General features: G+C 37.3%; 1 protein-coding gene across 1 annotated transcript; it reads left to right on the top strand.

Annotated features, from left to right (window-relative positions):
• Positions 1-217: 217 nt before the first annotated feature.
• LOC142548967 (uncharacterized) lies at positions 218-21,634 on the top strand. Its single transcript, XM_075657651.1, has 16 exons — positions 218-1,139; positions 1,837-2,305; positions 2,420-2,505; positions 2,673-2,786; positions 2,879-3,067; positions 8,250-8,315; positions 9,693-9,743; positions 9,952-10,074; positions 10,155-10,271; positions 12,003-12,110; positions 12,192-12,279; positions 19,334-19,474; positions 19,845-20,021; positions 20,105-20,712; positions 21,182-21,328; positions 21,417-21,634. The coding sequence occupies exons 1-15, from the start codon at positions 426-428 to the stop codon at positions 21,236-21,238; spliced, it is 3,108 nt and encodes a 1,035-aa protein (XP_075513766.1). The 5' UTR covers positions 218-425; the 3' UTR covers positions 21,239-21,328; positions 21,417-21,634.
• Positions 21,635-23,489: the final 1,855 nt, after the last annotated feature.

The following is a 23,489-nucleotide window of genomic DNA, read 5'->3' as shown; positions in this document are numbered from 1 at the left end:
GTCTGATAAGTTTTGTCAATTCTGCCAACCACTAAATTCTTTTATCAAAGTTGTCTGCTCCATTTATTGATCTTGTCGACATAATAATACTTATCAAACTGAGCCTATAATATTTCAGAAAGATTATAGTATTTTGTGGATGATAAAAAGTAAATGAAAAGTGATAATTATACAAAATGGAAACGTAGAAATGGAAAAAAACAGTTCGGAGAAGGAAAGAGTAAAAAATTTATTTGAATTATGATTCCAAATATACCCATCGGGTTTCCAATCCGAAGTTGACAGTTCTGTAATTTCATATACTCGATCCAGCTAACCGCCATCCCGTTGCCATTTAAATTCAAATTCGAAACACGAAGAATCAAAATCCCTTTTTCCCTTTCCCCAAAACTGAACTCTACACATCAAACCAGAGCTCCACGAAAATGGAGTCGCGAAATCGGAAACCAAATGCAGCAGATTCTTCGCCATTGCGGAACCCTCCAACTTCAGTATTCAAAGACTTGTCCAATTTCAGAACCCCCAAGAATCCACCGAGAATCCCTAAATTCCCGTCTTCACCCTCCTCTCAGCAATCCAACTACTACACCGCTTCGAGGAACACCCCGTTATCCTCTTCCAGGCGCTGCTTTAAAACCTCGGCTTTGAAATCGAAGGCCGCACGTAAACTTAAGGCTGTTGAAGTTGAGCAGCTCAAGTCTGCTCGAAAGGTTCAAATGGAGAAAGAAAATTCACTTCGAACCTTCTCCAAATCACTAACCGTGTGGCTCAATTTTTTGTTTAAGAACCCTATATCTTGTGGATGTGATACGGCCAAGTTTACTGGAGAATTTGATGCTTCCATTTGCTGTCAAGTTGGTGTCACGAAGGACTCTCTGGTGAATAATGGGAAGAGGGAAATCAGGCCATCACATGAAGTGGGAGTTGATGGACCATGGCGAGGCCCGAAGAGGCAGAGATTGTTGTGGAGAGGTGGGGGGAGCGCAGATGAGGAAGGGGTTTCATATTCAATGCTTTCTGGATTGAAGGATTCACTGCAGGAGATATGTAGTTTTGAGGATCTTAAGATTAGAATGAGGATGTATCTGAGTTTGGCTAGTTGCAAAGAGATCTCTGTCGCAATGTCTCAAGTAACAAAGGTTTGATTTTGCTTTTCCCAAAGTGATTGTTGATGTTCTTAAATGGTATTTTAATTTAATATGCGTTCTAAATTGTCGTTGGACAGAGTAACTAGTTTATTTCCTAAGAACTGTCATATAATGGAAAGTCTTTGTTAGTTTAAGGAAAGTTACACTCTATGTGTAATGAGTGGCCATAACACTTGGTTTTCATTGTTGAATTTTGTATTTATAAATAGCTTTTATTTAAGAGTAGTTTACTACTGAACCTCCAATTTAGAACTGTCGATTCTTATATCTAATTCAAAGATTTGTATTTTTCTATATCTCGGCGATGCCGATAATATATTATAGATTTTGTTTACATATGATATACATTACATGGTTATCATGCCATTTTTCTTTATGCTCAATCCGATAATATGTCATTGGATGTAATTATCTATCTTTGATGGCACTCAACACATAATCTTCAGTGATGGAAGATGAAATATCCACAAAGAGTGTACTGTGGTTTTTGGGGTTTGGAATGAGAAACATTTGCGTGTAGAGATCTTTCTGCACAAGTGTAAAATCAAATCTGCCAATTTTGATTATTGATTTGAGTGAATTTTGGTTGAAGTTGTATTCTGTTTTTTGCTCACTGTTTCATCTCAACGTCTTCTCCAGTCCCATAATGGCCGACTATCTTACATTTTCCATCATTTATCCTTTTCAGATTATTGATGATGGAAGGTTAAAGATGAGGGCAAATTGTCCCATAGTAAGTGATGTTGGGATGAAGGAAAAAGCCATCAAAATTCTTATGTCTTATAACCCGGTATGGCTTCGGATAGGGTTATACGTTATATGGGGTGGAGACTCCTTGTTTCCAAGTGGTGATGTCAGTTCTGACCAAGAAATTGCATTTTTGAGGATGGTAGTTGAAAAGCAATTCTTCTCTCACACTGGTCTAGCAAAAACATATGCTTATAATAAGCAGGTCGAGGGGTTATACAGGCCAGGATATTATGAAAAGTTAGGAAATATCATATTGAAGAGAATTTTGTTGCTTGCCATCATAGTTGATAGAGCCAAATCTCACACCAGCCTTCCCCTTAAATATGGTATTGATGGACTAGATGGTGGATCACCACTATTATTTTCCTCAAAATCCAATATTAAATCAAGCCGCCAATTAATTACCGGTAAGAGGCCGTGTTTATGCCAGTACTTTTCTAATGTGGTAATTGTTGTTACTACTAGTTTGATGGCTGACCTTTATCTCTTCGTCATTTTTGTTTTTTTGGCCTAAAAATTAGAATTCTTATCTTCTGATGTGATGCACGGGGAAGGAAATCTTCTAGCGCATCTTGTGATTGTTGGGTATAAACTATTGTATCAGCAAGTAAGCAACCTCACTGGTCATGTTTTTCTTATTTTGTACAATAATTTTATCTGATATTATCCGAACTTTTATTAGATTTAAATAAAATTACAGTTTATTTTCTTCTTAAATAGATGCAATTTAGTTTTCACTAGCTTGATGTTGCGGTTATTTTCATCACGTTTCAGAGTCCTTTGGTTGAGTATGATTTCAAAATCACCGACTTATTTGAAGATCTCCGAGATGGGGTCCGACTCTGTAGAGCCATTGAGCTTCTAAAACACGATCCTTCAATTCTCATGGTTCGACGTATATTAAATTCATTATTTTCTTGGTTTATGTTTTTCAGCATATAATGAAGGTAACCGTGGATTTCTTACTTTTTGTTGAATAGAAAATGTTAGTTCCATCAGATACTCCGAAGAAAAATCTGGTTAATTGTGGTGTTGCGCTAGAATATTTGAATCAGGCTGCGGTACCATTGCTTGATGAGGAAGGAATTGAGATAATTGGAGAGGATGTTGTTAATGGAGAGAAGGAGCTTACAATTTCCTTGTTATGGAACATGTTTGTTCACTTACAGGTAGGTTGCAATTTTTCTTAGATCCATACATTTCTTGTGTTCGGTGTCCTAATTTCATAAAAATATCATTAGAAATAATTGTAGGTAGTTTTTTTCTGCACGTCATTGAAGGTTCAATTGCAATTAAGGTGATCTGCTGAATTCAGTAAGTGTCGAGAATATGAATTATTTAGGGAAGGTTTGAGGTGTAAATCAAGTAAATATGGTAAATAGGTTGTCAAGTTTATTTTAGGTAGTTTTATTTTAGGTTGATATTCTTTCCCTTTAAATTAGTAATTCTATCCCTGATATTGGGCTGTAATTATGCTGTAAATTACTATAAAAGCAATCTCAATAGTAGAAAAGAATTATTCCCTCAAATCGTCTCTTTCAAGTTGGTATCAGAGCCACCCTTTTCTGCCCAAAATTTTTTGCGCCATTACCCTAAGCCAGAACCATGTCAGAACATTCTAGCGAATCCACCACCATTCCCCAGTCTTCCTCACAACCCACAGTGACTAGAGATCTGCCAAAAACAACCTCTGATTCACACCCTGTTCAAATAACCACCATCAAGCTGAACGGCGACAACTTCATGCGATGGTCTCAGTCGGTGAGAATGTATATCCGGGGGCGAGGAAAGACGGGATATTTAACGGGTGACAAGAAAGCTCCGTCAGAAGATGACCCAATGTATGCTACATGGGATGCAGAAAATTCCATGGTAATGACGTGGCTGGTAAACTCCATGGAAGAAGAGATTGGCGCAAATTATATGTGTTTTCCTACGGCATATGAGTTATGGGAAAATATAAATCAGATGTATTCTGATTTAGGGAAGCAGTCCCAAATTTTTGAGTTGACTCTCAAACTTGGTGAATTACGGCAAGGAGAAGAAACCGTCACCAAGTACTTCAACTCCTTGAAGAGAATCTGGCAGGACCTTGATCTCTTTGATGCTTATGAGTGGAAGAATGCTGAAGATGGACAGCACCACAAGAAAACAGTGGAAGATGATCGTATCTTCAAGTTCTTGGCTGGCCTCAATGTTGAGTTCGACGAGGTGAGGGGGAGAATTATCGGTAGGAGGCCGCTGCCATCCCTTGGCGAAGTCTTCTCTGAAGTTAGGAGGGAGGAGAGCCGGAGGAATGTTATGCTCGGCAAGAAGGGAACCTGCTGCTACCGTTGAAGGTTTTGCTCTTACTTCTACAGGCCTAAACGTGCGCAGAGGTGCTGCCAACCTACGTAAACTAGAGGAGAAACCAAGTGTATGGTGTGACTATTGCAACAGGCCGCGTCACACTCGAGAAACCTGCTGGAAGATTCATGGCAAACCCTCCAACTTCAAGGGGAGAACAGGGGAGAAAACTGGCCGTGCCTTTCCCACTGCAAATGAGGCCGAGACTACTGCCAGCACCATCACCAAAGAGCAGCTGGAGCAGCTTCTAGCACTGGTAAAACCTAATTCATCGTCCAGTGCTCCTAGTGTCTCCGTGGCACATACAGGTAACGAAATAAATGCCTTTTCTTGTGGTTTCGGAATTTCTACTCCATGGATAATTGATTCTGGAGCATCTGATCATATGACCAACTCCTTGAACTTGTTAAAACTATACTCACCGTATTCTGAAATAGAAAAGTTAGGATTGCAGATGGGAGTTTTTCACCTATTGTCGGAAAAGGTTTGGTCCAAATTTCTGAAAAAATAGTCCTTAAGTCTGTTCTCTATGTACCTAAACTCACCTGCACCCTTTTGTCAGTTAGCAAATTATCCAAAGATTCTAACTGTCGTGTGGTTTTCTGTGACTCTCATTGTATTTTTCAGAGCCGGAGCTCGGGGAAGACGATTGGCAGTGCTAGAATGGTTAATGGTCTTTACTATTTTGAGAATATTTTATCTGGTAATAAAATTGTTCAAGGGCTTAGTAGTATGAGTTCCCTTTCTGTTCGTGATCAAATAATGGTCTGGCATTGCCGTTTAGGCCACCCCAGTTTTTCATATATGAAACATCTATTTCCTGATTTGTTTAAAAAAATGAATCCCTTAGACTTTCAATGTGAATGTTGTGTTCTTGCAAAAAGTCAACGTAGAACATATGTTTCTAAACCTTATCTTGAATCAAAACCTTTTTACTTATTTCACAGTGATGTGTGGGGACCCTCAAAGGTAACTACATCATCTGGAAAAAAATGGTTTGTAACTTTTACAGATGACCATACTAGACTGTGTTGGGTATTTTTAATGAGCGAAAAAACTGAAGTTGGAAAATTTTTTAAAGAATTTTACAATTTGATTGAAAACCAATTTCAGACAAAAATAAGCATTTTGAGAATCGATAATGGAACAGAGTATTTCAATCAATATGTAGAGACTTTTTTGAAGGAAACTGGCGTATTACATCAATCAACCTGTCCTGACACTCCAGAACAAAATGGGGTATCGGAAAGGAAAAACAAGCACTTACTTGAAGTTGCTAAGGGCCATAATGTTTTACATGAATGTTCCAAAATACTTGTGGGGAGATGCAATTTTAACTGCAGCATATTTGATTAATAGGATGCCCACACGAGTTTTAAAATACATCACTTCGCTGGGCTGTTTGAAAACTTTTTTTCCGGAATCTCGAATCAATTCGGATTTACCACTAAAAATATTTGGCTGCACCGCATATGTACACATACCTAAAAGATCCCGATCGAAATTGGATCCTAGGGCAGAAAAATGTGTCTTTTTAGGATATGCTGCAAATCGCAAAGGCTACAAATTTTTTAATCCTCTCACGAAACGTTTTTTTATGACAATGGATGCCATCTTCATGGAAACAAAACCATATTTCACCAAAAATTTAATTCAGGGGGAGAATAATCTAAGGGAATCAAATTTTTGGGAAATATCCGAACCTCTTCCAAATTTGGTTATTGACCAACCTCTTGACTTTCAAAATGAAAAAAATGGGGAGTCTGAATCCACAATTGTCGACCGTGAAATTGGTCTGTCGGAAAAGAAAATACTACGAATGGAGAAGAACCGAAATATCCTTGAACCTGTGGTTTATTCTAGGAGAAATGTCCTCAGAAGAAGCGGAGATGAATTAATCATTCCAGCACAAGCTTCATTGGAAGCCCCGGGCAAAGGAACTATGGATACTCCAGGTACCTCTTTTCTCCCTCACTCACAGAAAAACATTCCTCTATCTGTTATTCCTGAGCCTTCCAATGTCAGTCTCGAGAGTCCTACCCCAATTGTCCCACAAGAAAATGATCTGGACCTTCCCATTGCCTTTCGAAAAGGTACTCGAACCTGCACCAAATACCCCATTGCCAGATATATAACCTATGATCATTTATCCGAAACACATAAGCCATTTACTACTAATATTTCGAAACATGATGTGCCTAGAAACATTCAGGAAGCACTGGAGGACCCGGATTGGAGATTAGCAGTGTTCGAAGAAATGAAGGCCTTAAAGAAGAATGGTACTTGGGAAATTGTTGAAGCACCTAAGGATCAGAAGATAGTAGGATGCAAATGGGTTTTCACAATAAAGAGCAAAGCGGATGGTAGTGTAGAGAGATATAAGGCAAGACTTGTAGCAAAAGGCTTTACGCAGACATACGGAATAGATTACCAGGAAACATTTGCTCCTGTTGCAAAAATTAACTCAATTCGAGTACTACTGTCACTTGCGGTTAATCTCAATTGGCCCTTGTATCAGTTGGATGTTAAAAATGCATTCCTAAATGGAGATCTAGATGAAGAGGTGTTTATGAGACTCCCTCCGGGTTTTGAACCAAAGTTTGGACTTGGCAAGGTGTGTAGACTGAAGAAGTCCCTGTATGGTCTTAAGCAGTCTCCGAGGGCATGGTTTGAACGTTTCGGCAAGGCTGTGAAGCGACTTGGTTATGTTCAAAGTCAAGCTGATCACACCATGTTTTACAAACACTCAAAGGAAGGTAAAACTGCTGTGTTAATTGTATATGTTGATGATATCATCTTAACAGGGAGTGACTACGAGGAACTTGGAGAACTTAAAGGGAGGCTTGCAAAAGAATTTGAAATCAAGGACTTGGGAGTGTTGAAATACTTTCTTGGAATGGAGTTTGCAAGATCCAAGGAAGGTATATTTGTCAATCAACGCAAATATGTCCTTGATTTGTTGACTGAAACATGTATGCTAGGATGTAAGCCGGCTGAGACACCTATGGAGCCCAACGTCAAACTGCAACCAGCAGGGACAGAATCTGTAAAGGAGAGGGAGCGCTATCAGAGACTTGTCGGGAGGCTCATTTATTTATCGCACACTCGACCTGATATAGCCTTTCCCGTAAGTGTAGTCAGCCAATTCATGCACTCGCCTAGGTCAGAACATTTCGAAGCAGTGTACAGGATCCTAAGGTATCTGAAGGGAACACCAGGTAAAGGTCTTCTGTTTAAACGTCTGGGACATCTGCAAGTTGAAGCCTATACTGATGCAGACTGGGCAGGAAGTCTAACTGATAGAAGGTCTACTTCGGGATATTGCTCATTTGTGGGTGGCAATTTAGTCACTTGGCGTAGCAAGAAACAGAATGTGGTAGCTCGAAGCAGCGCAGAGGCTGAGTTCAGAGCCTTAGCACAGGGAATTTGTGAGGTCTTGTGGATTAAGAAATTATTATTAGAGTTGAAGATTTCAAAGTCAGTGCCAATGAAGATGCATTGTGACAACAGAGCAGCAATTTCAATTGCACATAATCCAGTACTTCATGATCGCACAAAGCATGTGGAAGTCGACAAGCACTTCATCAAAGAAAAAATAGACAATAGTGTGATTTGTGTGGACTATGTCCCTACTAAGGAACAAGTAGCTGATCTACTTACGAAGGGATTATACAAGAGACAGTTCGAATGGTTAGTGAGCAAGCTGGGTATGGAAGACATCTTCAAACCAGCTTGAGGGGGAGTGTCGAGAATATGAATTATTTAGGGAAAGGTTTGAGGTGTAAATCAAGTAAATATGGTAAATAGGTTGTCAAGTTTATTATAGGTAGTTTTATTTTAGGTTGATATTCTTTCCCTTTAAATTAGTAATTCTATCCCTGATATTGGGCTGTATTTATGCTGTAAATTACTATAAAAGCAATCTCAATAGTAGAAAAGAATTATTCCCTCAAATCGTCTCTTTCAAGTGTAAGCAACTTAATTTAACATGTGTGTTATCCACAGTTACCTCTCTTAATCAGCCGGAAGCTTTTACTAGAAGAAATTTCAAATATTCGAGGAGTTTTTATGGTATGATTACTGCCTATTATTAGATAGAATGAAACATTACATATCTTTGTTGCACTATTTTGCTAAGCACAATTGTATAATGTCAAGTTTTAATACTCGGTTAGGCACAAATATCGTTCCCACTGATAGTGCAATTTAATAATATATTAATCATCACTAAAATTAAAATTGTTAGACTTTATTTAGAAAATTTAATTGAGTGTTGATTGGTAATTATAGACTAAAATGAATCGAGGCACACAAACGACTTAAAATCACTGAGAATAAGAATCTAGATGTGCGATTTCACTTGGTCTTCATTATATTAAATTATAATTGAAATCTATATTCCTAAATTCGAATCATTTACTACTCAAGAATTCTCAAATATTTCTGCTCCTTTTCCCAAGTGAAGCATATTAATTAATTATCTAATGTCGATTTCAATATCCCTATTAAAAGTCAAATAGTAAATGATTTCAATAGCATAATAATTCTTTTAATGGGTTCGATGGAGTTATAGGCCTTCTGAACTCTATAAATGCCAAAGATATATTTTCCTATTGTCTTATTCGAATCCCTTTTCCCGCGTGATAAATCTCAAATAAATATGACACTCCAATTGGTGATCAAGTATTTCGATAAAATCTTCAAAATATAGATAAACCAAGAAGAAATTCGCATACGTAAATCAACAATTCATAAATATAGATTAGACAAAGCTATGTCGTCCTCCAGATCAAATAAATTAGTATATGGAGGAAAAACGATAAAACAAATTAATGTTTTTGAACATAAAACTAATCGCCTAAGTAATAGTAAGAAGAAGAAAAAATTGAATCAGAGCTTTGTCTTCGTTCTTCTTGTTTCTCGCTCTCTGTATTCTTTCGTGCGTCTGCTGCTCTCTGTTTTTCGCTTCTAGGGTTTAAATTTTTTACACTTGCAATCTAAGTTCCTAGAGCCCATGAAGAAGCCCGTAAAGGTCTTGCGTCACGCGCGGGAGCGAACTTCCGTGCGACCGCTTGCACGGTTCTATTTTTTTAGCGTGTCTTCTGGGCGCGCGGGTTCGTCATCTTGCGCGCAGCCGCGTGCTAGCTTCTATTTTGGGCCGCGCGCTTCCGCGCAGCTGCGCGCCTGCTTCTGTCCTGGACTTCCTCGTTGGTCGCAAGTTATGCGCTCAGTGCTTGATTCCTGCAAACGACTTAAACAACTACCAAACACGTAAATCCGCTTGATATTAGAAAACTTTCATGCTATTTCCATTGGTAATTTACGTGCAAAACTTGCACTTATGAATCTTCTTTGTTACTTGTAATTTATTTTAAATTTTTTCTACTTTTCATCTATATAACTGAAAAGAAGTAATTTGTTGGTAACTTTTTCTATGCCATTTTATAGGAAAATTCAAGCACCCGGACACTCTTGGACTTGCTCCTTACTTGGATTCAGGTGTTTGGTTTTATATGATTTGATACTCTTTATGTATTGATTGTCATATTCTAAACATCCAATTTAAGTGTTGTCATCAACAAATTAAAGAGAAAATTGATTTAAAATTAATCATGGGAATAAATTACACAACATTTCTATATAGGTTTTATTTGACAGCGATTTAACTTGTTAAAATTACATAAAAGTAGTTTTTTCCCGCTTACAGGCAATTTGTGAAACTTATGGGTTGAAAGTCGAAAATCAATCTTCCTTGTTGGACGGAAAGGCAATGTGGTGCTTGCTTGATTTTTACTTTCGCAAACAACATAGTCGTTCATGTTCCTCTAAGGTGGTCATTTTTACCATTGATCCAAGTTTCTTTGCACAAATATTGCATTAATTTATTCGTCTTCTGTTGTGGTCTTACAGGACATTGATGGAACCAAAGTAGAAGTTTCGATTATGTCAGAAATTGAATATACAGATGCAGTACACAACTTCATACTTTCTCAAAAATTAACATCCTTGCTTGGAAACTTTCCCGAGGTAACATTAAGTTATTGACCATGAGTTAAATATCACTTTTTTTTTGCTTATTGTCACATCTTGTGCTCAACACTGTGGCACATTAATGTCTACTAATGCAAACTTGAATTCATAGAAATAAAGCCTTGTAACGTTGCATCAAAATAATTAGAAATTTATTGTCATGTACAAGGTCGAGAAGAAATATTTTGAGAGTCCAACAAATAGATCAAATTATCCACTAAAATCCAGAAAGTAGATTGCAAGAATAATGCTAATAAACAGAGAAAGGGACAAGGTTAAGAGGGATACAAGGGATGAAAAATTTCATAAAATATCTTTACTTATCGTGTAATATTCTATTTTTATTAATGAAAATATACAAGGTTAAGAGGGATATAAGGATGAAATTTCATAAAATATCTTTACTTATCGTGTAATATCTGTCCCTATAGTTTTTCCTATTCCCATTTCAATCCATCTTCTATCTTGCATTCTAAAATCGTCCCTAATGTTTGACAAGTATACATCATTGATGTTACATTCTTGTTTAGGGATGTAATTTCGTCAATTTGTCACACATTAAGGATTGATTTAATACACAAGAAAGAAGAAGGAATGAACCAGGAAGTGTAAACCATAGGGACAAAAATAGGTGTTCCTGTTTTTTTATAAGCATTAATATTATATGTGACCTTCAATCATAGGTAATTGGTACAACTTATCTGTGGGATCACAAACTTTGTGAATTCATAATCAAACAAGTTCTCTTTTTTGGGCATACTTGAATCCGTGTATTGTTGATCAATGAAATATATTTTTTAATTGTTGATTGTTAAAGTCAGACTTCAGTTAAACCGGCTAGACTTTGATGAATGGTTTGAGACATCGCGCCATAATCCTCTTGGAACATTGGCTTGTTTGTACCCTTGTATGAATACATAGCTATTCGTATATTTCAAAATGTCTTAACACGTTTATATATAATTTGAGTAATCATTTTATCTAACCATGCATCTTGCTCTGGCCAAATATCATTCATTCAAGAAAACATATAGGACATTCATGCACTTATACGAACTGAGAATACTCAACTTCGACACACAATTTACTTCCCAACATCATACTTGATACCTTGTGAGTCTTAGATGTTGGAAAACAAGGTGTCGTGCTCACCAAGTGGAGATACAATAATGTCTTGGGTTGTGAGCATTAGTGGTGCATAACCACAACTTAAATTGTCTACGTGAGTATTGAGAGCCACTTTAAAAATTAATATAAAGTGAAAATTTTCTTTCATAAGCACTTATATATGTGCCCATATATTCTTACATTGATGCTTGTAAAATTTATCAATGAGGTAATTGTATATGATACTACTGAGTAAGGTGAATACCCTTTTTCTCATTGCTATTAGTTGACAGAGAACAAATTTAGATATCGATATTGTGGTCACTAAGAATGTATTTTATTATTTCTACTCAATTACATTCTGGTAGACCATAGCATTATCCAGTCTTTATATATGTGTCAGTTATGCACATACAAATAAAGTGTGCTAAAAATAAATTTATCATTTATTGAACACTGAATGTTATGCAGAAAATTGGTACAAATCCCGTAACCAGTGTCTGGCTGGTTGGGCACCCAGTCTATTAGTTCTTCTAGTACTTTCACTGTTGTATACATTTTCTTTTTGCAGCTTTTCATTTAATTTAAGGTATGAACGAGACATAGTACTGCTGGATGCAGGTTATACAAGTCAGTGACTTACTCGAACATAATGGTGCATGTAATGGACAGAGCGTAATTATCCTCTTGGTGTTTCTCTCAGTTCAATTTCTTGTAAAAAGAAACATGGTATTGTTCTAAACACGTTATTTTGCAGAGTTGTCACTTGACTTTCGGAAATGATTTTGCGTTTTGGTTTTTTCATTTTAGGATGACATTAATTTTTATAAGTTGCTGGGCGTCCAGCATCAAAGTCCAAATGACAGATGCATAAGTACAGAGTGGAACAATGGACAAGGTGCATTTTAGTCCTGTATCTATTGGAATGCTGCAGTTATTCTCAGCATATCTTGTTTTTTCAAATAATGTGAACTGGAAAGTGCCATCTTGTCCAATAATATGGTGCTAAGATATTGGATTATTGTATCTCTTGTTAAGGTCCAATGCACATTGGAAAATTAGGTTCAGTTTGTGATCTTTAGAATACAAGTAATATTTGTCGGCAAGTGATTTGTCAAAGAAAGTGGACAGACTATATTTAATAGGGTTGGTGGCAAAAACGTTTATAAAACATGGGTTGACATATTTGACGAGGAATTTTCAGATGACGTATTTTATACGCGTCTTCACACGGACAAGGGGCTCTATAAATAGAGCTCCCCCTTTCATTCTGAAATAATCTCTTCTTCGAGTTTTCTCTCATCTTATAAGCATTTGAGTGCTTAGTTCTATAATATTTGTGAGGTGTTTTGTTCTTCTGTATTAAGAGAGTGTTTTCTCTTTGGAAACACAGTGAGTGAGTTGTACATCATAAAATATTATAGTGAAAATCTTTTCATCTTGCCCGTGGTTTTTACCCTAATAATTTTTAGGGGTTTTCCACGTAAATCTCGGTGTCCAATTTATTCTTTATTTTCATATTTATTATCAGAAATTACCGCACGTGGGACCAACAAGTGTTATCAGGGCCTTGGTTTAAAATTTCTTAAACTTCTGAGTATGCTCTGTGGTTGCAGCCTAAACTGATCTTCCACATCAGAAAATTTTTTTGAGATTTTTTATTAAGAAGAGATTATTTTGTTCAGTCTACTAAATTGTTGTAAACATAATGGCGGGCAGGTACGAGATAACAAAGTTCAACGAAAAGCAATTTTATGCTGTGGAAAATAAAGATACAAGCAGTTTTGAGAAAGGAGAATTGTTTGGCGGCTATTGGAGATAGAACGATGGAAATTACGGATGATGGAAAGCGAAATAAGATGAATGATAATGTTGTCGCCAATTTACACTTGGCTAAATCAGACGAAGTACTATCAAGTATCTCTGAGATAAGAACATCAAAAGTTATCTGGGATACTTTGACGAAGATGTAAGATGTCAAGTCGTTACACAACATGATTTTCCTAAAGAGAAGGCTTTATACTCTTCGGATGGCGGAATCATCATCGGTAACCGTTCATATCAATACACTAAATATTCTATTTGCCCAACTCACTTCCATGGGGCATAAAATAGGGGAAAATGAACGTGCAGAGAGCTTTTACTTCAAAATCTACCAGATTCATATGATCAACTTATCATCAACATAACCAACAATATTCTTATGGGCTTTCTAAAATTCGATGATGTCTTAACTGCGTTTCTCGGTGAAAAAAGTCGTCGCAAGAATAAGGAAGATAGGTTGGTAACATCGAAGCAGGCAGAAGCTTTACCGATGATAAGAGGAAGATTAATGGAATTTCAGTGGGAGCCAAAGACGAGGTAGATCAAAGTCGAGAAGTAAGAAGAAAAATATTTACCGCTTTTTAAATGTGCGGTAAAGGGCACTTCAAGAAAAAGTGTATGAGTATCGAAAAAAATTCTCAAGGAAATGTGGCTAGTACTTAAGACGGTGGTGAAATATTATTCAGCGCGGCAATAGTTGCAGAAAGCAGACACAAATTTTGTGACACATGGATTATGGATTCAGGAGCGACGTGGCACATGACATCTCGGAGAGAATGATTTGATCAATATGAACAAGTCTCAGGAAGATCTGTATTCATGAGAAATGATCATGCCTTGGAAATCGTTGGGTTCGGTATTATCAAAATAAAAATGTTTGATGGCACCATTCACACCATACACTAGGTACGGCATGTGAAGGGACTGAAGAAAAATCTTTTGTCCTGCATCTGAAGGGACTAACGAAAAATCTTTTGTCCTTGGGGCAATTGGATGACATCGGGTGCAAAACTCGTATCGAGAATGAGATCATGAAAATTGTGTAGGCGGAAAAATTTGCTGCAAATCTGTATGTAATTTTGGGAGAAATAACAAAGAGGCAAAACTAGCTGTTGCATCAATTGATTCAGGAGAAGAATTAACAGTGTTATGGCATAGAAAGCTCGGGCATATATTAGAACGAGGGAATTTGAACCGCTCACATCACAGTCGTAGGAACGACCGTAAGTTGAGGGGTAGCCATAACATAAGGTATTACTTTCACACCTCTCTATGTCACGCCCCGAAACTCGGGATTGACACCGGCGTTGTTTAACAATAACACAATCGAAACAACAAGCCTTTCGTAGCACAGTATAAACCGAACCAGTTTATATATCATAATTTCCACGAAATAAACATTGTCTTTACAATAACGAAATCCAACGAAATAGTAAATAATGCGGAAGCGTCTTACAATTATTAAATCATAAATTCGAACATAACTACTACTGGTCTCGTGAATCACCATCCCCAGAACCGTTCGGACTCCTCTTCCTCAACCTGTTCTTCGGACTTATCTGGGAAGGGTTGTAAGGGAGGTGAGTATTTTGGGAATACTCAGTAAATAGGGGACTTTGAACACAACATAACCAATTTAATAACATTTTCAAAACATATCATAAACGTACATCATGCTTTTCATAAACGTAACGTAAATTCCATAACATAATAACACTGCGATTTTTCACCTTTAACGGTTTACTGACGTCAGTCCCTAAGTTTTAATCCTCTAAGGGGGCGAGGCCATAAAACAGTTCTATCCCACTGTTTAGGGCCATATGTTGGAATTCCACCCATTTTCAGGGAATCCTCACAGTGTCAAACATAACATACCAAACTTTCGTAAAAACGTATAGACGGAACGACGGTGCTCGACCGTATTTTTAAAACACAAAACCGAAATTTTCATGTGCATAAAACAAAATTTAAAACAGCCCACTTACAGTGTTTGGATGTACTTAAAAAAACGTGGAGTGAACGGCTTGGTTTGGATCACTTCGCGCTCCTCGTCCGGGTAGCGCTCCGGCTCGATTTCTTTGACGATTTTCGGGACGATTTTTGTGCAGTATTTTGGCTAGGGAGAGTTGCTGAATTTTCGAGTTTTTCAGCTCTAGGATTTCGAAATTATGTGTGTTGAATGAGTGGGGTTGATGCACTATTTATAGGGGAGGAGGGTGGAGCTAAATTTGGCACTAAAAATCATACCAAAAATCATATCAAATCCCCTAATATTGGCTCCAAATTTCCTTGCCATTCTCGAAAAATATGATGGCTAATTTATGGGATTTGTTTCCAATTTCCTTATAGTTTATTCTTGTATGTGATAATTTCGAAAATTGCTAGGTCCATGCCTTGATTCCTCTAGTCTTGGATGGTCTCTACCCAATATAGTATATCCCTTTGCATATTTTCGAGAATATGCTAGCCTTATTGTAGGTATTTTTGACTTGGTAATCAAGATTTCCAACAATTAATTTCCCTATAATCATATCCTATTTATTAATAAAGTCTTATGCTAAACAAATTTCCTTACAATTATTTAACTACAAGATGGAAAAATCCGGTTCTTACACTCTATCTATAGATAAAGAGAGATCCGCTGCGTGAGCAACCCGACTGTGCCTTACATGTGCTCTACAGGCTGCACTCCATCTTTCTTCCAAACGAGCCCTTTTTTTTTTTGATTTTGAAGATAGGCGTTGCATTCGGTTCGAAAGGCATGGTTTTCAGTAGGTCTCCAGATAGGGCCCCTACTAGTCGGGCTAGCTAGTGAATGGTTCTTTCGGGCCCATCGTTCGCCACCACCCGAGAACGAAAAGATTCGAGAGGGTTGAAAATTCTCTTAGAATGGAAGCTGGTGCCGGGATTTACAAAAATGTCACTACCTTTTTGTGAGCATTGTGTTACTAGTAAACAACACATATTAAAGTTTGACACTTCTACTGTTAGGAGCAAAAGCATATTGGAACTGATTCATTCGGATGTTTGGCAAACACCGGTTGTATCCCTAGGAGGAGCGAGATACTTTGTCTCGTTCATTGATGATTTCTTTAGGAGATGTTGGGTGTATCCAATCAAGAAGAAATCAGATGTTTTCCATATCTTCAAAGATTTCAAAGCGCGGGTTGAACTTGATTCTGAAAAGAAAATCAAGTGTCTGAGAACTGACAATGGAGGAGAATATATCAGTGACGAATTGGATGCATATTGTCAACATGAAGGCATCAAAAGACAATTCACAACGGCTTACACACATCAACAGAATGGAGTGGCGGAGTGGATGAACATAACCTTGTTAGACAAAACAAGAGTCATGTTGAGGACTGCGGGTCTAGACAAGTAATTTTGGGCGGAAGCAGTCAAAACCGCTTGTTATATTATCAATCGTTCTCATTCAGTGGTGATTGATATGAAGACTCCGATAGAGATGTGGACTGAGAAACCGACAGATTATTCTCAATTGCATACATTTGGAAGTTCTGTGTACGTTTTGTACAATGAGCAAGAAAGATCGAAGTTGGATTCGAAATCTAAAAAATGTATCTTCTTGGGTTATGCTGATGGAGTAAAAGGGTTGTGCTTGTAGGATAGGATCTTACCGTCCACAAGCTGGTCATCAGCAGAGATGTTATCTTCGAGGAAAATAAAGTAAAGGAAGACAAAGACACACTAAATTCAGAAACTACTATATTTCAGGTGGAAAATAAGACGCACAAAGGTCAAAGTTCTTGTGAAGTAGTACAGAACACGAAGAACAAGAACATGTTGAGTCTGAAGTTTTCAATGTGAGGCAGTCAACTCGACAGAAGACCACCAGGTTGGCTTTCAGATTATGTCACTGAAAGCAATATTGCATATTGTCTATTATCAGAGGATGGTGAGCAATCGAGTTTCCATGAGGCTAGTCAAAGCTCGGATGTATCCTTGTGGATGATAGCAATGCAAGAAGAGTTGGAGGCATTAGATAGGAATAAAACTTGAGATCTTGTTACACTACCACGAGGGAAGAAAGCCTTTGGAAATAGATGGGTCTATAAGATCAAGCATGATGTCAATAACCAAGTGGAGCGGTATCGTGCTAGATTGATGGTAAAAGGATATGTTCAGAAAGAAGGCATTGACTTCAATGAGATATTTTCTCCTGTGGTTCGGCTTACAACAATCAGAGTGGTGCTGGCATTATGTGCGGTGTTTGACCTACATCTAGAACAGCTAGATGTGAAAACGGCGTTTCTTCATGGAGATCTTGAAGAAGAAATCTATATGCTGCAGCCAGAAGGTTTTGCGGAAAAAGGCAAAGAAAACTTGGTTTGCAGGTTAAGAGGATCCTTAGATATATTAAAGGTACCTCAAATGCTGCACTCTGCTGATCGAGTAAAAGGGTTTTGCTTGTGGGATCTTACTGTCCACAAGCTGGTCATCAGCAGAGATGTTATCTTCGAGGAAAATAAAGTAAAGGGAGACAAAGACACACTGAATTCAGAAACTACTATATTTCAGGTGGAAAATAAGACGCACGAAGGTCAAAATTCTTGTGAAGTAGTACCAGAGCACGAAGAACAAGAACCTGTTGAGTCTGAGATTTCTAATGTGAGGCAGTCAACTCGACAGAAGATCACCAGGTTGGCTTTCAGATTATGTCACTGAAAGCAATATTGCATATTGTCTATTATCAGAGGATGGTGAGCCATCGAGTTTCCATGAGGCTACTCAAAGCTCGGATGTATCCTTGTGGATGATAGTAATGCAAGAAGAGTTGGAGGCATTAGATAGGAATAAAACTTGAGATCTTGTTACACTACCACGATGGAAGAAAGCCATTGGAAAAAGATGGGTCTATAAGATCAAGTATTATGTTATGGAGGATCAGATTTTACACTCAGGGTCTATGTCGATTCAGATTATACAAGTGATCTTGATAAGAGGAAATCTACCACTGGTTATGTGTTTTACACTTGCGAGGGAGCAGTAAGTTGGGTTTCAAAACTGCAAACAGTTGTTGCGTTATCTACGACGGAAGCAGAATACATGGCATCTACTCAAGCTTGCAATGAGGCAATATGGATTAAAAGGTTATTGGAGGAGATCAGACACAAACAAGATAATGTTATTTTGTTTTGTGACAGTCAGAGTGCCTTTCACATCGCAAGGAATCCAGCCTTTCATTCTAGGACGAAACACATCGGAGTCCAATTTCACTTTGTACGAGAAGTAGAAGAAGAAGAAATTGTGGATATGTAGAAGATCCATACAAAAGATAACATAGCTGATTTTCTGACAAGCCAGTGAACACTGATAAGTTTGATTGGTGTAGATCCTCAAGTGGCCTAGAGAAAACGTGAACAACAGGGAATGAAAAGATTGAAAAGATGTGTGGAGATGTGTTTGATTATCAACCAAATCTCCAAGTGGGAGAAATGTCGGCAAGTGATGTGTCAAAGAAAGTGGGCAGACTATATTTAATAGGGTTGGTGGCAAAAACTTTGACGAGGAATTTTCAGACGACGCGTTTTACGCGTCTTCGGGCTCTATAAATAGAGCTCCTCTTTTCATTCTGAAATCATCCCTTCGTCGAGTTTTCTCTCATCTTATAAGCATTTGAATGCTTAGTTCTATAATATTTGTGAGGTGTTTTGTTCTTCTGTATTAAGAGAGTGTGTTCTCTTTGGAAACACAGTGAGTGAGTTGTACATCATAAAATATTATAGTGAAAATCTTTTCATCTTGCCCGTGGTTTTTACCCAAATAATTTTTAGGGGTTTTCCATGTAAATCTCGGTGTCCAATTTATTCTTTATTTTCATATTTATTATCAGAAATTACCGCACGTGAGACCAACAATATTCACGTACTTCATTACACAAGTGATGGATTAATCCTTTTGTAATACATGTCAAATTTTTGAATGGTGACTTTGTACCCCTGTTGTTTCTTTATATAAATATAATAAGTGGTAGGAATTCTACTTTTGATGTGGAAATGTACATGTTTTATTGATGTGTAATTCAGGTTTTCAGATTTCTTCATAATCTAATAAAAGTTTTTATGTTCGTTTATTGCCTCCTTTTGCTATCATAATTGACCAAGATGGAGCGAAAGATTTCAAGGCAATAATGGCATGGTGGCAAGAGATGGCTCAACAGAATGGCAAGTGCAATCTAAAGCCAGCTGCTTTTTCTACACAATGCTTCTTTGCTGGCAGAAAGAGCATGAACAAAGTTCAAAAAGGTAATATATGTTGCAAGTGACAAAAACCTCTACATTTGCTGCAAATTTGACTGACTGGGTATTTTTAAATACATTGTTTATAATATTTTACCTTATTTGGGTGACTTGCCTTTTGATCTGGCTCGAACATTTTTGTATATAAAATATTTTAGAAATTCGCAATCAAAAATTTCAGGTTCATCGCAAAATTTGGTGGAATGCCAAACTCTATTTGATCTTCTATTCAATTTATAAAATGTTTTTAATAAATAAATAATTTTCACGTTGATTAGCATGTCCAGAACCTTTGTCAATTCCACAGTACTTTATATCTGATTTTTCTCAAGTCATTGATGCTTATCTTGATTACCAACTTTATGTTCTATTTCAGACAGTGCTGCCACAATAATACAGTCTCATTTTAGACGATTTGTTGCACGTCAAAATTATTTGAGAATAATGGAAGCAGCTCTTCTCTTGCAAAGTGCTGCATTGGCTTTGTTGTGTTTGAAGAAAAATATATCCGTGATGGAGCTTCGGGCGAGGAGTGAACGATTATCATTATCTAGTGTGTATTTCTTCTGATTGATCATAGCCTATGCATTGAATTTTTATTCTTTTATCCCTGTCTTATGTTTAACTACCATACAGCTAGGAGAGAGCATCTCCGAAAGTTTGGAGCACTCGTCGTCTCAATGGATGAGAGGAGTTACTTAAACTTGAATAAGTTTGTCGCTGCTATTCAACATGCCATGGGAAACTGGAACACTCAGAGTGATTATGATGAAAATACATCCTGTAAGCAAAGTTATGCTACAAATCTCATCGATGCTGCTACTGTTATCCAAAGTCACATTCGTGGATACACTGTGAGGTCTAGGTTTGTTCAAATGGTTGCTCAGAAAAGGGAATCTTCTGTTCTTTCCAAAAATATGATGAATAGTTTGCATATCAAAGCAGCAATAACAATTCAGGATGCTTGGAGAAAATTCTTATTTTGCAAAAATAATCAAATTGAGCGGTATGCTGCAATTAAAATTCAGAGTTATTACCGTGGTTGGTTGATGAGAAAGTATTTTGCATGCAAGAAGCAAGGAGTAATAACAATTCAAAGGAGTTTCCGATTTTTCAGATTTAGGTGGCACTTCCATGTCCAAAGGAAGGAAAATGCTTCTGCAATTATCCTTCAATCTTATGCCCGTGGATGGATGGCTCGTAGAAAAGCTAATAGAGAAAAGAATATAATTATTAGGATGCAGGTAAGTGGTTCCCTAATTGTTGAAGTATCTTTTGAGTGGTTTTTATCATCTCTTTCTTGTTGCATTAGCTCGTTGATAATTCAAATAAAATACATATTACTGAACATAATATTCTTCAGCCTTTAAGGCTATCACAAAGAATTAACAAGTTTTTGAACTGGGGTTTGCTTCTTTATTTTTTGAGGCTTTCTCCCCAGACAGTGTCACTTGGGTTCATATTTCTGGATTGCTAACTAACAGAGTCAATTCCACATAAGTTTTTTGAAGTAGGAAACAGAGAAGTGAAATGCTCTGCCTTTGTATTTACATGATCCTATGATGAATATATTAATCAAATTTTCCATCTTTGCAGAAAATGGCAAGTTGGGTAACTTACAAACATTAGTAACTTGCCAAAAGTCATATAACTAGGTTTGTAACTAATAGGTTAAATTCATTGTCTCTTGACTATAAACATGGTTGCGTATAGAAAAAGAAGCTCCTAGAGGATGCTTGTAGGAGAATCCAAAGTGCTTTGTGTGCATGAAACTTCGTAAGGCATTCCTTGCTCAAAAGAATGCTGCCATAGACATCCAACAATTTGTCAGAGGAGAGGTCTGTAGGAAAAGGCTTCTTGGTAAGTCATCCTTTTCTGAAGTCTATCTTTTCTGATTGTTTTTGTTTGCATATCTACTTATCTTCATTGCATTACATATCCAATACAGGAGCGTCCTGCAGCTATCAAGTTGCATCAAAGCATATCATTTATGGTTTTGAAATCAAAATGTTTCTTCAATCAGTTAAGAAGGTTCAAAGATGGTGGAGGGATTTTCTGAGAACCAAGCAGATGACAAAGTCAGCCATTGTTATACAGTCACATTTTCGAGCATGTACTGCCAAGCAAATGGCCGAGAGAGAGAAACAACAGGTGGTTGTAATTCAAGTAAGTTTAAAATTATGTTCCTGGATTACTTGGTTTCCTGCCATTAAACATGGTGGCATCTGTAAAAATGTTATTTTATTAACATGTGGATCAGAGATACTGTCGTCGGTGGTTGCAAAGAAAAAAGTTGTTCCAAAATATGGCCGCTAGGAGTATCCAAAGTGCTTTCCTTTGCATGAAACTTCGTAAGGCATTCATTACTCGGAAGCATGCAGCTACAGAAATTCAGCGATTTGTCAGGGGAGAGAATAGTAGGAAAAGGCTTCTTGGTATCTCATCTCTTCGCGAAGTCCAACTATATTGCAGACTATTCCTGTTGCCAATTCTATTCACCTTTCATGTACAGGAATGTCCTGCTATCTGAACACGTCAGGGTATATCTTCCATGGTCTTGAATTCAAAATATTTCTTTTATCAGTTGTGAAGTTGCAAAGATGGTGGAGGGTTTTTCTGGAAGACAAGCGACAAACAGAGTCGGCTATTGTAATCCAATCACATGTTCGAGGATGGACGGCAAAGAAAATGGCAAAGACACAGAAGAAACATGTGGTTGTCATTCAAGTGAGTAAAGTCATATTCCTCGATGATTTGGTTTCTGAGTTCTGACATTGCACATGGTGGTAACAATAAAATATTTGTTGATATGGATCAGAGCTACTGTCGTGGGTGGTTACTGAGAAAGAAGTTGTTAATCCTTCATGATGCTGCCAAGAGGATCCAAGGTGCTTTCCTTTGCATGAGAATTCACAAGACATACATTGCTCAAAAGCACGCAGCTGTAGATTTACAACGATTTGTGAGGGGCGAGAATGATAGGAAAAGGCTTTTTGGTAAGTTATGCTTTAGTGAATTTTATTTTGTGGGATTATTATTGTTTCTATTTTACTTACCTTGAATGTACCCTACTACAGGAGCACTCTGTTGTGATCATAATGCATTCAAGAATGTCTTCCTCCCCAGTCTTAACTTCAAAATATTTCTGCAATCTATCAAGAAGTTGCAAAGATGCTGGCGGGAAATTCTGAGAGCGAAGAAGGAAACCAATTCAGCAGTTATAATCCAATCACATTTTCGAGGATGGATGGCAAGGGAAATGGTTAAGAAAGAGAAGCAGCGTGTGGTTTTGATTCAAGTGAGTCCGTTTCATCGTACATGATCACGTTTTTTTTAATGGCTTGTGACAAGGAATAAATGAACCTTATGATCTCAAGCTTGCACTTTGTTGATTGTTATTTGGCATTGATATAGGCATCTTGATTATGTGTGTTTCAAGTTATGATTCTGGCCAGCTCCATTGTTAGCATAAGAACAGATATGTTGCAAAGAACTACAACAGATGTCTTTAATGAAGTTGACCTCTCATAAAGATAGTTCTTTTCTCCTGCTTTGGATTTGAGGAGGAATAAATTTTGATTACTTGTCAGCCTCATTTTTAATGCCTTTGCATTGATTTTCAAGTTACTGACTGCTGCTCCGTTCTAGGAACTCTGGAGTGATAATTCATTCTATTCTAGCCACTAAACGAGGCACTTTTCTTGATTTAAGATACAAATTTGTTTTAGTATGTGTGGAATTACTTTTTAGAAATACGCTAAGGATTCAGGCCAATTTTGTCATCCTTGATTCCTTTATATTATCTGACTTTTTCAATGTGGCAGTCATACTGGAAAGGTTACCTTGTACGGAAAAATGCAAAAGGGCATTTACAAGACTTGCGCTTCAGAATGCAAAAATCTGCTTCAAATATTGATGATAGCATGCGTCTGATAAACAGACTTGTGGCAGCACTTTCAGAACTACTTAAAATAAGAAGTGTAAGCGGCATTCTGCATACCTGTGCAACTCTAGGTAAGCA

This window comes from Primulina tabacum, chromosome 6, assembly GCF_025594145.1.
Source record: "Primulina tabacum isolate GXHZ01 chromosome 6, ASM2559414v2, whole genome shotgun sequence".
Taxonomy (NCBI): Eukaryota; Viridiplantae; Streptophyta; class Magnoliopsida; order Lamiales; family Gesneriaceae; genus Primulina; species Primulina tabacum.
The sequence above is the reverse complement of the archived record's forward strand: the minus strand, read 5'-3'. Positions and strand labels throughout refer to the sequence as shown.